This window comes from Phycodurus eques, chromosome 10 (assembly GCF_024500275.1).
Source record: "Phycodurus eques isolate BA_2022a chromosome 10, UOR_Pequ_1.1, whole genome shotgun sequence".
In the NCBI taxonomy this organism is placed as follows: Eukaryota; Metazoa; Chordata; class Actinopteri; order Syngnathiformes; family Syngnathidae; genus Phycodurus; species Phycodurus eques.
This window is the reverse complement of record NC_084534.1, coordinates 22148004-22166298: the sequence shown is the minus strand read 5'-3', so window position 1 is coordinate 22166298 and position 18295 is coordinate 22148004. Positions and strand designations below refer to the sequence as shown.

Here is an 18295-nt window from a genome sequence, read left to right as displayed (position 1 = left end):
AAACAAGTCACCCTGGTCTTTTTAACCTATTCCATTTTCCATTTCCACGTTCGCGCTCATAATAGCCACGTTTTCACAAATGAGGATGCGTCAAATAGGCTGCCGGTGTTCTTCCACTGAGTGAACTGTACACCAAAACTGGAGATTGTGTGTGTGTGGCGTGACCAGAGATTGTGCATGCAACCCATACAATTCCCTAGGGCACCGAGCTGAAGTGGGCCCCCGAGGTACGGTTGACATTGGTCCATATCAATGACAAAACAATTCTCGATTTTTTTACGATCGCCACATTTTTTTTGCACCCGAATCCGAGTCCAGTCACTGAATTTTGAGTATCGGTCAATACCGAGTCCGATCCAATTCATTAAGGAGATATATATGCATAAATTGTTTTTGAGAGCATTTGATTTCCTAGCGTAAACAATATATATACCGTACATTGTTATTTAGAAGCATTATTTTAAATAATAATAATAATTTAAAAAAAGTATGACTCAATTTAGCTTCCAGTTAGTATCTTGGTTGCTCAACTCCACTCATCTACAAACAACACTTTATTAATCGCCTCGTCAAATGGAACCAGTGGGGCACAAGGTTGCTTGCCACAAAATACACATTCGTTAACCTTCTTTTTGAAGGTATGTCGTTCAAATGCCTCGCATTTGCTGACTTGTGGCTCTTTCATCTCTTTGACGATGCCATTCAGCAAGCTGTTTGGCCACACTGTATATTATCCTGACTGTCCGCCAGGTAAGCTAAATGTTTCCACATCTCAGTCCAAGCCTCTCTTTCCTTAACGAGCCATGGACGAGTGAAAGCTTGTAGCCTTTTTTTAACAGAAGATTCAACGCGGTCTGGCCGAAGAGGAGATGCAAAAAAGGCTGCACGAAGCCACCTGCCTATCTTTTTCAGCCACTACCGATCAGCTGAAAATGTTGTGATCGGCCCCGATTCTGGCTCAGATATCTGAACACATGATTGGATCGGGACAGCCCTAAAAAGAAAGGCACTGCAATGACAATGTGTCGGGGGTCCTCTGCGTAGGGCCCCTGATTAGCTGCTGCTGTCTAGTAGCTAGCAGAGGGCTCCGAGAGATAGCTAATATTGTGCCATATAAACGACTCAAATGGAAACCCTCTAGAACACGGCAATTTTGCACAAAAAGCAGCAGTTAAAAAAACAAAAAAAGCACCACTACTGTACTGTAGACTTAAGATCATGGTGTCATAAATTATTGAGATCTTGCTTTTACATTCAGCCTTTCTTTAATCTTGGTTGTGTTTTTATTCATCTGAAAATTTGGCCTCCAAGGTGTTTTTTTTTTTTGTCTTGGCCCCCACGTGGTCTAGAAACGCCCCTGCCGGGCACTAGTATCATTAATGTCGAGGCGGTGAATTCCCAGAATGAAGCCCGCACCAGGGGCGGCCCGGCGGGGCGGAGTCAAAGCGCAGGCAAGCTTATTCCTGGAAAGCGTGTAGGGAGAAGCCAGCGCTCGATTCCGAGAGCGCGCGCCGCTTCAGTGAACGCAGCAGCCAGCGGGCGGGCACAGAAAAACACACACACACGCACACACTTACACACGCGCACGTCGTAAAACAAAGTAAAAAATAAACAACCGAAGAAATGTGGGATTATTCGCCACGAAGCGTTGAGTTTAAATCTGTTCGCTTGTTTTTTTTTTTTGTTTTTTTTTTTTTGTAAAGGAGCGTACAGAGAGCGTGTCGGGCCTCGTGCGCGCGCACGCACAGCGACCTGTGTCGGTGACGTCAGAGCTGCCGGTGCCGAGAGGCGTTCTCAGAATAGACTTCTAGGAAACAGTCCATTTGAAGAAAGCCAAGCCTTTTCGCTGTGTCCGCTTCGCACATTGCAAGTTTCCCGATTCCGGCGACAACACACTCCAGACAAACGAGGCCGCTCAACGTTACTCTGTTGCTTAAAAGACAACACTTTAAATGAACGTCGTATTTTGGCTTTCAGCAGGGCAAGCGAAATCAGTTGATAACCTCCGCTTGTTTATTTTTTCATTAACTTTATTTTTTTCTTATGTTTATTTTTATCTCATTTGCTTAGCTTTGTCGTTTTTTGTTTGTGTTGTTGTTGGGGGGGATACGACTGGAATTAAAGTGTGGCTTGAAGAAATAGCATGATTCTCTGTGTGCCAGGGTGAGTACATCATGTCTTTGTTTGCTTTTATAACAAAAGACCTCCGTGCGAATCCACGATGTAACCAACGTACAATTAAAAATCTATAATACATACTGTATATGATAGGAAAATAATCTCGTTATCTATTTATTCATATTTATGTGTGTGTACTGTGTACAGTATGCAGCTTTCTAATTAAGAAAAATACATAAATGAAAAAAAAATGCAGCAAGCTTATTCTGATTTGATGACCTTAGTTGTTTAGTTTTAAGTACTGTACCAAACTAATACTGTGACTAACACTGGATGCAGGCGTTTTTTTCAGTGGAAATGAACAATAGTGCTAGCTATATGTTTTCAAATTGTGCCTGGAGGCCCTATTTTAAAACTACGACTGAGACTATTGCTCTTTCCAGGCATTATTATTACAGTTTTATATTTGCATCTTGACTTTGCATGCATTTGATGTTAAAGCAACAGACAACCCCACTGGACCCAAATAAGGCATAACTCGTGAATAAAGTAAACATGGAGTAAATTGTGTTGTTTACGGCCCTCCAAATGAGTGTCATTGTGTCTGATATGCCATTTAAACTAGTATTATTAATGTGTTGTGTAAATATATGAATTGAAAAAAGCACATCGTGCAACCAAGCGTATACACGACATTGGCTTGTTGGAATAAACTGCTGTGGACATTTGCTGTGTTTGTAAATTGTTTTCAAACTGATATTATCAACGTTTAATCCTCATTCCGATGAACATTTGAGGTGTTTTAATTATAATCCTAAATAACACATTATGCTGAAACCCTTCCGTAAAAATTTGTTGTGTTTATAAAAAGCATTTCAACAGATGATCACGGTTTCAACCTGACCATTATGAAGTTTTGAGCCATGTTAAAAGCTCAACTAATTACTCGTGGGCATGAACTTGGCTTTTAACATTTGCTGTGAAATAGCTTTTAAATATAGAATATTATCACTGTTTAATAATCACTACTGTGATGTTTTGGCTTAGGTTAAAAGCCTAAATAGCACACTAAACTGAGTTCAAAAGGAACCCCTATATATATATATATATATATATATATATATATATATAACATTAGCTGTGATTGTTAATAGGATGAAACAAAAAAAATAGGATTAAAAATAGGATTAAACAGTGATAATATCAGTCAAAATGCTAACTATTATTTGCTTTGAGCCATTTTAAAAACTCAAGTAAACACGTTATGCTGACTACTCCTGGGGGTAAACATGGCTTTTAACATTTGTTGTGTTTAGCTTTTAAACTGATATTATCACCATGTAATTCTCACTATTGGGAAGTTATGGGGCATGTTAAAAGCCTAAATAACACATTAAGTTGACGCCTGAACGAAAATCTATACATTTCTTTGTTAATAGGATTGAAACAGATATTATCACTGTTTAATCCAAACTATTATGAAGTTTTGGGACATGTAAAATCCCATAATTATGTTGACTCCTCTGCTGTTACCATTTCATGTGTTTGTCGGTAGCATTTAACCCGATATTATTACAGTATTGCGCTCATAGGGCAGTGTTAAAACCCAAATAAGACATTCAATTGACTCGTTAGCTCTGCCGTGAACATTTGTCGTGTTTGTAAACTGCTTTTATTACTGTATTAGCCTCATTATAACGAAGTTAAATAACACATTATGTTGACTCCCGGGAGTGAGCCTTTTGTTTTGTTTTGTCAGTAGCATTTACACTGATTTCATTAGAGTAGACACATTCAAAAGGTACACAGTATATTGTCTTTTTGTTTGTTTACCACTTAAACGTAATTAAACTATCATGTCATTTTCAGTCCCCGAGGTCTTTTGCCCACTCCAACCACTGAGGCCCCCCGGGGGGGCATGCGGGCAGGGACGGTAGCGCCTGCGCCTTGCCTTCAGAGCAGCCCGCCACTATGGGATCCCACAAAGGATCTGCGGGCCATTGCGAGCAACTTCTGCTACCTGGAAACATCAGGTGCAGCATGACTATACACGGCAGGATCCCCAAGTTGTTCTCATTAAACTCAAATAAAGTAAAACTACTCAGTGTTTGAAGATGCCAGAGAGACATGTAACGGGGAGGGGTTTCTGCAGAGCGATACTGTTACCTATTGGCGTAGTATTTCTGGATTTAATATTTGGCAGTAAGAGAATCATCCAGTGAATATAAAAAGTCTACACACCCATGTCCAAATCATAGGTTGTTGTGTTTTTAAAAAATGACACCAAGATAAATTGTTTCAAAACATTTTCCACCATCATGGGACCTATATCCTATACAACTCAATTTGAGAAAAAAGAAAGAAAGAAAAAAACTTTCAAGGGGGGTAAAATTAAACAACTGATATAATGGGGATACAGAAAGCCATATTTGACACAAACACAACATTGCTCATTACCAAAAGAACACCATAACTACATTGAAGCACGGTGGTGGTAGCATAATGCTTTGGGGCAGTTTTTTCTTCAGCTGGAACTGGGGCCTTAGTCAAGGTGGAGGGAATTATGAACCGTCACAAGTACCAATCAGTGTTCAAACAAAACTTTCACGCTTCTGCTGGAAAGCAAAAAACTGCCAGGAAAGGCCAACTAGAAGAGCTGAACTTGATTTTGGGTTAATCAGAGGCACTTTAAATGGTCGCAGTTGTGTGCCGACTCCCATTGCACGTAAGTTTGCATGTTATTGATTGATTCTTAACACGGTCACACCCCCAGTTATAAGCATGTGGGCACACTTGTGCAACCATATTATCTCAGTTGTTTATTTTTATTTCCCCCCTCGAAAAGATATATATATATATATATATATATATATATATATATATAAAGGCTTTCCATTGAGTTGTGCAGGTTATTGGTCACCTTAATGATTCATCTTGGTCTCATTCTTTTATATTACAAAAACCTGGCATTTGAACAGGGGTGTGCAGACTTTTTACATCCACTGTATGTGTAAGTGAACGCAGCATGTGCTTGGTAACTTGTACAGGGGGGCCATTGGTTTATTGGTGGTCCCGAAATACGATAGTTCGAGGTTATGAACGGCATGTAGTGAATTAGTTTGTGCAGCGGCGTGAGAATACAGTCATTCGGCACAAGAAGGCAGGCTCAGTGTTTACCGTACTTACCATTTTTCATTTGTTTTATATTTATGGCTTACAAGTATTTTTCATACAAATTATGTAATCATAACTTCACTTCTGTGTTAGTATAGGTTAGTGATAGACTTTCCTTACAAATATTTTGCGAAACCAGCTTTTTCTGGTATTTGTGATGTTATATTCACTCAATGGTGCCTCAGTAATCGTGAAATATGAATTAAAGTTGTCCACACATTCCTAAATTCTCTACGTTTTTCTGCCGAGAGGACTGAAATCAAGTCATTTGAATTTCTCGACCTAATCTACGTCACTAGGGAAGCTCTCTTGTCTTCCCTTTCCGCTCCCGAGCCAGCGAGCGCTCACAAGTGAGTCATCTACACGGAGGCAACCAATCAGAGGAAAGGGGGCGGTCTTAGCCAAATACGGACAAAGCGAATACAAAACTGGGTCAAACAGAAGTAGCTGGACACTCCTATGACAAAACCAAGGTGTTTTTTTTTTAATGAAATTGAAACTTTGTCCATGTTAGAGAGTCACTCTATGGAGGCCTAAATAGCCAAAATACGGGACCTTTAAATACAGGGGTCTGCAGTTTACAACAGCAACGTAACCCAAATTTGTCTGCAAGGCAGGACATGCTGTAGTCAACCACTAAGCCAAGGTAATGGAGTAGTAAAGGCAAAACTAGCGTAGATATTTGTATGAAAAACACATCTACGCCATGAATATAAAACATGAGAAAAATAAAGACGGCGGTAATTGAGCGTGCCTTTTTGTGCCATGTGACGACGTAGTCTTACACTGCTGCGCAAACGAGTTCATTGTGCACCGTTTGTAACCTCAAAGCCTATAAATATAGTAAATGTTGGTTTAAAAAAATACTTCAAGATCATAAATATAAAACAAAAAAAATGAATAGTAGGAAGTGTGACAGTCCTATGTTGTGTTTATAACCTCAAAATGCCGTGACAGTCTAAACAGAGGCCCCTTTGTATTCAACTATTGCGAAAATACACATATTTCCACGCCTTGAGTTTGACAGATGTTCTTTAGAAGTCTCAAGTGAGAATGATTAAAAATGTTTAAGCATACTTTTGTAGAAATATTTGGTTGCGTGCTTTAGAGGTTTCCCTGTACTTTGAATTCTTTTGACAAAGGCTCACAAGAGGTGAACTAACATGGCGCTGTATGTGTGTGCAGGGTGGTACTGGGGTGCAATAAGTGCGGCCCAGGCGCACAGTGCACTTCAAGAGGCCTCTGAAGGGGCTTTTTTGGTACGGGACAGCAGCCACCCTCTGTACATGCTCACCCTCTCGGTCAAGACGGCCCGCGGTCCCACCAGCATTCGCATACAGTACAGCTGCACTCGCTTCTTGCTGGACTGCAGCTCGCCAGCCCGGCCCAGCCTGTCGTCCTTCCCTAACGTGCCCAGCCTGGTGCAGCACTACATGGGACCAGAGAGGAGAGCGGAAGACGAGGAGAGGGGCACGGTGGCCAAGGAGGCCCCTTCCAAAGTGACAATCCAAGAGCCGTCGGCGTCGGTGGTGCTAAAATTAAAGCGGCCCGTGTACAAGCCGCAGAGTCTGCCCTCCCTGCAGCACCTCACCCGCCTCGTCATCAACAGGCATTCGGAGCGCCATGACCAGCTACCACTCCCCAGGCCTCTGCTGCGTTTCTTACAGGAATACCACTTCAAGGTATGAGTCTTATCTCGACTGCAAAGGAGGACAAACACACAAACAGGTCCTATTTTCCTCCTCACATGAAAATGACATTTGCTGCTTTGGAACTTTGGACACAGGGTCATTATTTTTTTAAACATGTATACAGTACATTCAGTTCCTATCAGCGAGCACGAGTGTGTGTGTGTATCACATTTGGACTGGTTTGCATGAGCTGTACATACAATGATTCCATTAACACACCTTTGCCGTTTTATTTTTCTCAGTAAAACCTTTTTCTACCTTTGCCATGTGTAATGTCATTTTTTTCCCCCTTCTTCTTAACTTGTTCAACCATTTCAGTCTTTAGAATATAGATAATCAGAAACATGAAACCGTAGAAAAATAAATACTTTTTCTAACCTTAAAAGACTTATATATATATATATATATGCATACACACACACACTAAGTACATAGAGCGCGGGGAAAAAAGAGACCGGAGCAAGGTTAAACAAAAGGAAAATAAGATTACTTCAAAATCAAGGATGGATTTTAGGCCCAGTGATGCTTGCTGTAGTTGCATCACAATCTATTCTAAAAGTATGGTAATAGTACCACTCGTGGTACGTGGGCTCCCTCGAGTTCCATTGTATTTAACTTTTTAGTACATTAGCAATGAATTTTCGAGAATGTTTTTTTTTATACCTGTTTTTCAGATACGATTTTTATTAAACTGCAATACATTTTAATAAAATAATTATTCAAGTGAAGTTTTTTTTCTTCCTTTATTAAATGTTTTCTTCTTCCTATCTTTAAGTGTAGTTTTAATGTTCAAAGCGTTAATATTTACTTTTTAGGAATAGAACTTCTGTCTCATTTTTGAGGAACAGCAGGGCCTACTATCGTAAGGTATTTTAATGTCATGATGGGGTACTTGGAGAACCAAGTGTTTTTTTAGGTGGTACTTGGTCTAAAAAGTTGAGAACTGCTGATGTAGATTTACAGAAAATGACATACAGTCAACACTTTTGTTTCTTTGCATCTTAGTGAAGATATGCTGGTCTGGCGTTTGTTGGCATACAATGTTAATGTTGCAGGGGTCTCTTAATTTGTTCTACAGCTGTATACATATATGATTTGTGGGTTAAATGTTTTGGGGCTACTTGCAACAGTTCCCATTAGGTTTTTGTCTTGAGAATACCATATTACTGTATATACACTGCTGTTCAAAAGTTTGGGATCACTTAGGAATGTCCTTATTTTTGAAAGAAAAGCACCAGTCTATATAGAGATAGTGTAAGTAGATACAGTTGTGCTCATACGTTTACATACCCTAGCAGAATTTGTGAAAATTTTAAAATTGTGGGGAAAATATGACTGATGACTGAATGGGGACCATCCGATTATTGTCTTTATTGCTATCATTTGTTTAGTGATTGTGATATTCTGCAATGCCTTATAGTTTTATTTGAATTTGGTTTAAAATGTTTTTCCTCATCATTCATGTTTTCTTTAAAGAATGGTATAAACTGGCAGAGTATGTCAACATATGAGCACAAATGTCACACTTAGCATTCCAAAGGTTTGGGGTCACTTGGAAATTAGAAAGAAGCACTGTTGTTTTTCAATGAAGATAATGTTAAATGAATCAGAAATAAAATGTGATATGTGATAAAAAAAAATAATTAAATTGTGCTTTAAAAAAATAAGGACATTTCTATGTGACCCCCAAACTTTTAAACGGTAGTGTATGCTGTATATACATACAATGTACAATATACAATGTGTTTTCATTGAAAACATGAAATTATCTGGTTGACCCCAACCTTTGAATGGTTGTATATATATATAAATATAAATGTCAGGTTCCTCTGTCCTGTATTAAAGCTTTAATCTTAATCTTTAAAAAGGAAATACTTCATATATTTACATATGGTGGCAAGGGCTGCTTTGGCATTTGTTACCTATCCCGAGGAAGTTTTTTATGTTAAAATGGATTACACTAAAACTACTCCACTGATTGCCACGAAATGTTGAATTTCAAACCTTTCCCGTTTGAATCTCAGTTATGTATTCAGTCATATGCAGATGATGACAATTTTGGTGTTGCTCTAAACGAGGATTGTTTTGGCCTTATCAAATTGTGGGAATTAATTGAACCTTTTGATCGTCTCTGGAATTAAACGAGACCTTGCGGCCTTTGATCTTGGAGTTTGTGGGAGAGATTGCATGAAACAGTAAAGGCCACATTGTGTGTGTGTGTGTGTGTGTGCGTGTGCGCACGCCTGCATCTGAGTCAGCGAGTGGACGGGCAAAGGGGAGGACCGTTCATCAGGCAATTCACAGAACTACAAAATGCTTCCAGGGAGGAGGGTACAATTCTGAGAGGGAGGCTTCTCAGAAAAGCCTTGGTAATTACCTTCAGCTTTGAGCCTCTTTTGTGCCATGCACACACATTTTTTTGTGTTACTGTGGCACGGGACGCAAACAGATTAAAAAGCGCAGCAGGGTCGATTTATATGATTCCTGCTGCAAATAATGAGGAAATTCTGTGCAGTTAAAGCTGGTGCATGTTTGGCAGATCAGGAGTGGGGGGGAGCTGGGCAGCAGGGGCTATGGCGACCTGGGATAAAGCCAGCGTAATAGGATCTCGCTCTCTCAACCCAGGTGCAGCTTGTGGTCGTTTGACTTGTCTTTCCGAAGGATGCAAAATCTAGGCCTGGGAAACACACACAAATCAGTGTCATCCTTCCCGAATTTGAATTTCGGATGTGAAGGCAGCACAGAGCATTACACACACTTCGTGTCTAATTTCGAAATGAATTTAAGATTGTCCATGCAGTGGGAATCTAATTGATAGTCATGGGTCTACTATATCAAATTTAGCATTGTACTCTCTGGACGGACCTGCTGCTGATGTCGTGGCGCGTCTCGGCCAAACGTAGCCACTCCACGTTGGCCTCCATCCACTGCAGAATGAGCTGGGGGTGTCTGGGCTCCACCTCCAAGTAAACACAGCTGTTGTTTATGCGGGAAAAGAGCACGGGATTGATTTAAATGTAATTACAATAGCTCAAGATTATCACAAGCAGCTTTTGGGTGGCGAACACTCCACGTCTTATTAAAATGGCTTGGGGGCAACACCGTACACAGATTGTTGGGAGAATAAATTGTGTTCGGGCATTACCCGTCATTTGACAGAATCTGTGGAGCCAGGGTTAAAATCTTGCGGATAACCTTCATGCCATCATTGCCGCCGTCTAAGGCGGCGTGGTCCTCAAACCTGCCAACATATACAATTACATTTAATTGAAATGTTTTAATGCACGTTGTTTTTTTTTCATTATTATTTTATACGATCTACAGTAGTACTTTGCAAAAGTGTTAAGCCCCTACTAGGGTAGAAAATGGTTGGAACATTTCTGGAAGGGTCCCAGTAAATTTCCATGGCTAGTTAAGCTGGGGAATTTTGGAAAGGCATCATATTCAAGCATAAATATTAACATTTTATTTTGTGATAAACAGACATCCATGTAAAACAATACAATCAAAAAGCATGACATTTCAACAGATTTATTAGTTGTTGTAGCAACTTTAGGCTTGTCTTGGCTACTGGGGCGCTGGCTGTGAATCGAACCCGCGACATCTGCATAAAAGGCAGCTGCCAGTGCTAACATATACTATATATTTGCAAGTAGAAGTTCATCAAATTTTAAATATTTTATTGAACAATGATTTTATTATAGAACAAAAACATGAATGTTGAGAATTATATTACTCAGCCCCCAGACCCAACACATTAAAAAATGAACAAAAAATACACCCACCCCCCAATTAAAAAATACCAACGAAGTCCCATTCAAATATGTCTATGTCAGTAGTCACCAACCGTTTTGAAACTGAAAGCTACTTCTTGCGTACTGATTAATGTGAAGGGGTACCAGTTCGATAGACACTTCTGAATAACAAATGTAGTTATGTGTTATTATCAATAATAAATGATATTCATCTATGTGAAGACGTATCATGTTAATGATTTCTCACAATAATTATTAACAAAGATTTAAGGAAACGCATGAATATCAATGTGCAACACTTTATTTCTATATGTTTCTGCAAGTGTTTACATTTTTAAATGATCACTTCTACGACATTGCTAGAAAATCTCAATGTCCCATCACTGGTGAGTTATTATTAGAACTACTCATATAGTCCTTAGGAACTACCTGGTGCTCACAGGTACCATGAACGTGGGCCCTGCTCGAGATTCTAGAATGATCCGTGCCTGTGATGGAGGAATGCACAGTGCATGTAGGGGCCTCGATAGAAAATCCCAGAGTCTGGCCAGTCCGAGACCGAGGCAAGACCAAGACTTACTTACTACTGTTTATCTACCGAGCAATCTCCCTTTGCATTCTTGTAGTGAAACAAATTCATTTTTTTTCAGCTTGTAGCCAAATCAGTTCAGCCCCTAGCTTTGCATAGTAACAATTGTATACATTTAACATTTTTGAGTGCCCAGAAAAGCATATGTCCGAATTTTAGCACTGTAAGCTAAAGGAAGTAAGATAAGCTAATAGTGCTAACTCGTTGTGAAGTCTAGAGAGCTTTCTCTTAAGAATTTTTGAGTACCCTTAAAATAGGTCAGATTTTTAGCAATAATAAGTAAAGCAAGAGAGTGGAGATAACTAACTGTGCTAACTTGTTGTTAAAGCTAAAGAGAGTTAAGTTAGTTAAGCGTCTAGCTTAATCAGTTAAGGACCTACTCTCTAACTCTAGCATATCATGTCTTTTACTTATTTTAATTGATAATTTGTTTGGTTTTCCCTTCCTCTATGATCCATTTTTGAGTAGCCACAAAAGCAATACCTTGCTATTTTTTAATATGGTGTCCTTGCTTATTTAAGAAATACATTGGATCTCGTTAATACTAATGATGAATGTACAAATGCCTTGGCGTTGACTGTTTTAGGTGGTAAACATTCAAAAGTCAGCATAAAGCTCTACCAAGGAAGTTTCACTTCCCGTTGCAATTATAAATTGTCCACACATCTTTAAAATACTTCCTTTTTTTCTCAAAGGGTTTTACACAATATTATCAATTTCCTTTTTTTCCCACCCTTCGTTTGTTACCTCAAAATTTCCGGTTCCAGTGAAGACAAATCTTCTGAGAAGAGATATGGAGGGTTACTGACCAAGGCAGAGACATTGCTGCACAGCTTCAACACAGTCTCTGCATCTGGCAAAAACATCAAATCAACAGTGTATTTATTCATGATTACATCTGGGGTTGTTTTGTACAATAATAACTGTCTTGATGAGCATTCAGTTACCTTTTGTGACATCTACGTGAAAAACCTTTAATCTGTCTTGAAGTCCTAACCTGTCGAGATAAATAAAGGGAATGAACATCCATCCATCCATCCATCCATTTTCTTTACCGCTTATCCTCACTAGGGTCGCGGGCAGTTGGAGCCTATCCCAGCTATCAGGCGGGAGGCGGGGTACATCCTGAACTGGTTGCCAGTCAATCGCAGGGCACATAGAAAAAAAACAACCATTCACACTCACATTCACACCCGCGGTCAATTTAGAGTCTTCAATCAACCTACCATGCATGTTTTTGGGATGTGGGGAAACCGGAGTAAACCCACTCAGGCACTGAGAGAACATGCAAACTCCGCACAGGCAGGGCCGGGATTTGAACCCCGGTCCCCAGAACTGTGAGGCAGATGTGCTGACCAGTTGAGCACCGTGCCGGCTGGAATCAAAAACAAACAAACTGCACATTATGATTTCACTTAGTTACCTTAATGCATTTTCCCTTGTCAATTCCACAGCCTGTCCACTTTGGTCCAGCGCAATGGCTCTGAGCTACAGTGGAAAACAATTACAGTATTGTTTATTTGATCCCCAAAAAAAACATTTTGTAATATTTTGGTCATTTGTTTCACATTATTATTAATATTTGCTTGCTTATTTTAGAATAAAACTATTTAGTGACATCAGGGGGCAAAGTAGATGAATACTGTACTAAAGATAGGAATGGGCATAATAAACATTATTCTGCTTAATACATCACTGGCATAGAAAGAGGAGTTCATAATAGAGATTATGCCATTCCATTAAAAAAAATAAAAATTTTCTTTGGAATAAAACAACTAATTGATTGTTTGTTCACTATCAAGGAAATGCAGTTAAATGCCAATCCCAAATTAGCCACAGCTCTCAGGTCTCATTAAGCTGCAGTGCAGTTTCACACAACAATGATAATGGTGGATTTTTCTCCCGTTGACAAAAAAACAATAACACAAAACCTAGGCTGTGATGCTTGGGCCTTTATTAAATGGGACATATGGAAAATGGAATTTTACATCTGTGACTGGCTGGCGACCAGTTCTGGGTGTATCCCGCCTCTCGCCCAAAGATAGCTGGGATAGGCTCCGGCACGCCCGCGACCCTAGTGAGGATAAGCGGTTCGGAAAATGGATGGATGGATGGAATTTTACATTGCTTGTATACATACAGTTGGTTTTATGGAGTCCCTGTCAACTCATCGTATTAAATTAAACCAATTCAATCTTTTGTGAGCTGCCTAGTTCTGAAAATCTGTTTGTGAGCAAGCCGTTCCTTTTTTTGTTGTTGCCACATCGTGACGTAACAGTGTGGCAAATTTACATAATACTGCCCCCACATAGAGTTTCTCAGCCCATGACTTGGCAGGTAGGCTGCTCCTAGATCCGCCATTTTCAAGTAGCATAATTTCTTGTGTATAATGCGCACCCCCAAAGTTGACCTCAAAATTCTGGAAAACCCTTCTACTTACAGTGGGTACGGAAAATATTCAGACCCCCTCAGATTTTTCACTCTTTGTTATATTTGCTAAAATAATGTTTTTTTGTAACCATTGTAACCATTGTTTTTTTTTTGTAACCATTGGAAGTGCTCTATCTCATCGAATGGCAATGACCTATGGGGTCCCTCAAGGGTGAGTTCTTGGACCCCGCCTGTTCAGCCTGTATATGCTACCCTTGGGTCAAATTGTTCAGAACTCTAATTTTGACTATCATAGCTATGCAGATAACACACAGTTATATCTAGCAGTGTCTCCAGATGACTACAGTTTAATTGAGGTGTTGTGTCACTGTCTAAAATATTAGTACTATTAGAGTTAAATATATGCGTGTCACAGCAAAGGGTCTGAATACTTATGGCTGTGGGATTTTTCAGTTTTTCTTTTTTAATAAATCTGCAAAAATTTCCCAAAAATTTTTTATGGGGTGCTGTGTGTACATTAATGAGGAAAAAAATAACTTCAATGATTTTAGCAAATGGCTGTAATATAACAGAGTGAAAAATTTAAGGGGGTCTGAATACTTTACATACCTACTGTATGTATAATGCATTTTAACAATGCATGATTTTGCTTCTACTCATGATCAAAACAAAGTATATTCTGAAGTTAAGCACTTTATTTGAACACCTAATACTTTCTTTTTAGCGGTGGCATATTGGAATGAAAGTGTACAGCTTTTTCACAACCTCTAGATGACAATTATAAAATGTTAAATTGTTTTCCATTTTTCCATGTACCTTTGTATAATGCGCACTATTGACAATTTTTTGGGGAGGGAAAATGCGAAATTAGAGTAAGTATGACAGAAACGAGAATCAAAACGATCAATCTTACCAAAAGGTAAGCAGAGCTGTAACATTAGCAGAGTTTAGCATTAGCTAACAGCATTATTAGCGTTAGCTTCTGATAAGAAGCACATACTAAAATTTTCAGATAAGTTGTCGACATGGACGGTGGTGTATTTGTGTTTGGCGAACCATTACACCAGTAGTTCTCAAACTTTTTACATCAGGTACTAGTGTTGTAACACTCAAGACCCGTATTGGCCTCAAAACCACATTTTGAAGGTCTTGGTCTTGCCTCGGTCTCGGACTGGCCAGACTCGGGGAATTTCCATCGAAACCAGTCGAGACCAGCACTGATCTGCTATTCTTCTACTTCATTAATGTGATAATAAGGAGAGGCACTTGGTAAAAACACAAATACCTTCAATTCATGTATTTCTAACCCGCCACCACCCTCATAATGACTACAACCTTCTCGGTATTGTGACTGAGGGACAATGACGTGATGAAGTGCTGTCTCCACAAGTGAAAACAAATTATGTGTTTAGCATCTTTATGGTGGCTTGCTTTTCCCTTTGAGACCATGTTGCTTGAGCTCAAGTATATAAACAGTGAACGTGAATGATAATCCAACTAATGTCTCCCAATAAATGAATGCCTTGGTGAAACGCTGACCTGAGGCAGATTCTTCAGCAGGCTGAGAGAAATGGCACCAGAGCCGCATCCCACTTCCAAACAAGTAGGTGAGCCGGGCTTCCGCTGCAGATCAGTCAGGACCAATTCTACTAACTCCTACATCAACACACACAACACAACACAACACTTGTGATATTATACTGGACAGTAGGAGTCAAACGACTAAATATTTTTTGTAGTTGACTAGAATGTGATAAATGTCAAATCAAAGTCAATTGATGACATGATTGATATTTTTCAGCCCTGTACACCAGTCCCCATCTGTTTTTGTGTCACGGACCGGTTACATATAAAGTCATACTTTAATGTATTAGCATAGAAACAAATAATAAAATAATGATTAAAATACAACTAACCATTACGCTGAATGGCGGCACGACTGGTTAGAGCGTCAGCCTCACAGTTCTGAGGATTAGGGTTCAATCCCCGGCCCCGCCTGTGTGGATTTTGCATGTTCTCCCCGTGTCTGCGAGGGTTTTCTCCGGGCACTAAATTGCCCGTAGGTGTGAATGTGTGTGCGAACGGTTGTTTGTTTGTATGTGCCCTGCGATTGGCTGGTAACCAGTTTAGGGTGTACCCCGCCTCCTGCCCGATGATAGCTGGGATAGGCTCCAGCACGCCCGCGACCCTTATGAGGAGAAGCGGCTCAGAAAGCGGCTATGTTGTTCCACAGCATTTAAGTCCGGTGACAGCAGCATATGGGTGAAACGCCAAAAACGTGATTTGCTATAAGTTGACTTAAACTTTTAAACGTCGAGTGTAGTTAACGCAACTAATCAGTTCAACCCCTACTGTACTGTATTTTGTATTACTCAAAAACAATTTATTGGAGGCCTGGTAAAATTAACCAGTGGTGACTAATTTAGTGGTGAAGATGTAGTTAAATTAGTCAGATAGTTTTGTGCTAGCACCATTGATGTGCAATCTGGACATGGAAGGGTGAACATCTCCTGCTCTGAAGAGTCCGAGTCTCCAGAACTCTCCAATAACACAACAAAAAACCGCTAGACTTGTTGCTAAATGCTTTTTGGAAAAATAGTCACCAGTGGGGTCAGAATAGCTGCTAAATATCGCTACAAAGTTGAGTCCAGTTGAGTCTGGAATGAATATATTCAATTTACATGCTTTCTTATGGGAAAGATTTATTTGAAATTAGAACTAGTAGCTCAAGTCAACCAGTGTCACGGAACAGATGGTGTTCAACTTTGGAAGTTCCACTTTAACCTACATTTGAGTTCATCTATTGGCTACATACTTGTATTGCAGCATTGCCTTGACATCGCTCTTGAAGACATGCACTTCAGTATTCTCAAGAGTTCTCTCAAACCTCCGTTTCAGGTCTTGGGATGAATACTGGAGGCCTCATCTTCAGCGTCACATCTCTGAAATCCCACTCCTCGATCACATATTGCACAGGCATCCTGAAACATATACACACACACACACACATCACTGCAAGTCAATGCGAATGGATCTACAACACATCAAGTGTCTGTATAGACTTTTAACCTGGAGAGGCGTTTTTCGCAGAGCTTCCATATTCGCTGTGTTTCTTCTTCGGTAAGAAATGCAGACAACCTCTCCCGCTTGACACCTTCTATCTGACAGTTACAGATGGAGAACCGAGTCACATTGGGTCAGGGAATAGATCATACAGCACATTCCTCGACTCACGGTTTTAGCCCCAAGCACATGGGCGATGATGTACTGGCAGGAGAGGTCAGGTTCAGTCACACCATTAGCCTCAAAGCATTTCCTCCAAATATCCGCTGCTTGTCGTGCATTTATCCTGCCTGAGGGCGAGGCCTGGGAACTGCATGGACGCCCTGCACAGGAGCCCCAAAATTCCTGAAAACATTAGGTTTTTAAAAAAAAGTCTCATTAACACAATTTTTCAACCATTATTCACAGAAACATTAGCATGACGGCCGGCACGGTGGACGACTGGTTAGCACATCTGCCTCACCGGGGTTCAAATCCCGGCCCCGCCTGTGTGGAGTTTGCATGTTCTCCCCGTGCCTGCGTGGGTTATCTCCGAGCACTCCAGTTTTCTCCCACATCCCAAAAACATGCGTGCTAGGTTGATTGAAAAATCTAAATTGCTCGTCGGTGTGAATGTGAGTGCAAATGGTTGTTTGTTTCTATGTGCCCTGCGATTGGCTGGCGACCAGTTCAGGGTGTACCCCGCCTCCCGCCCGAAGATAGCTGGGATAGGCTCCAACAGCCCGTGACCCTAGTGAGGATAAGCGGTAAAGAAAATGGATGGTGGATGGATAATAAGGAAGGAAGGAAGGGTCTCACTGACACTTTTAGGGTATTCACCAGGTCAACACAGACAAAACCCCCACACCTGGTTTTAAAACCCTAATCATGGTCTTGAAACCATCATTTGAAACCCTAACTACAAACCTTAACCGGGCTAGAAACAACTTGAAACCCAAACCCTGGCTAGAAACCTTACTTTTGAAATCCTAAACCCTGAAACACTCTTTTTGGAACCCTCATCCTTGGGTGATACTACTATAATTTACAAAATGGACATTTTGAGGATTTACGAGATTAAAACTATATTTGTTGTATTTGTGTGTTATAAAATGAAAAGTGTTTAAAGTGTACTGCACAGTACTGTTCCTACGTTTGGCCTAAACAGTAGTATACAGTATTTCATGTAATGATATGACCCACACGACTTACCTCCAACCCCACACTCCTGCCCATTAAACAAATATATCCTCTGCTTACTGATTTTCTCCACATGTTTAATCAAACTTAAGGTCTCGTCTGGCTAAATGGAACACATTTGATCATACATTTACACATTAAAGTTCTTTTTAGCCGTCTAGTCTGGCGTTTATTCGACATTCACGTCGAGTGCGGGAGCGTGAATATCGCTGTTAAAGGCGCAGTAGCAAACTTCTTGAATTTGTAAGTGACGTCACTCGTTTATTTGCGCAAACTGCTGCGCAGCGCTGACTCTGTTGAATCGTACTGCTTTTGAAAGCAGTCGTAAAATTGTT

General features: G+C 40.2%; 2 protein-coding genes across 2 annotated transcripts; one reads left to right on the top strand and one right to left on the bottom strand.

Annotated features, from left to right (window-relative positions):
• The first annotated feature begins 1794 nt into the window (after window positions 1-1794).
• Window positions 1795-7245, top strand: cish (cytokine inducible SH2-containing protein). Its single transcript, XM_061688443.1, has 3 exons — window positions 1795-2163; window positions 3988-4151; window positions 6478-7245. Exons 1-3 carry the CDS (start codon window positions 2144-2146, stop codon window positions 6978-6980), a joined length of 687 nt encoding a protein of 228 aa, XP_061544427.1. The 5' UTR covers window positions 1795-2143; the 3' UTR covers window positions 6981-7245.
• hemk1 (HemK methyltransferase family member 1) lies at window positions 7064-18164 on the bottom strand. Its single transcript, XM_061688442.1, has 11 exons — window positions 17973-18164; window positions 16953-17126; window positions 16788-16879; window positions 16606-16699; window positions 15258-15374; window positions 12751-12815; window positions 12275-12324; window positions 12075-12180; window positions 10129-10224; window positions 9849-9959; window positions 7064-9660 (listed from the first exon to the last, which is right to left on the bottom strand). Exons 1-11 carry the CDS (start codon window positions 18033-18035, stop codon window positions 9600-9602), a joined length of 1029 nt encoding a protein of 342 aa, XP_061544426.1. The 5' UTR covers window positions 18036-18164; the 3' UTR covers window positions 7064-9599.
• Between the last annotated feature and the right edge of the window lie 131 nt (window positions 18165-18295).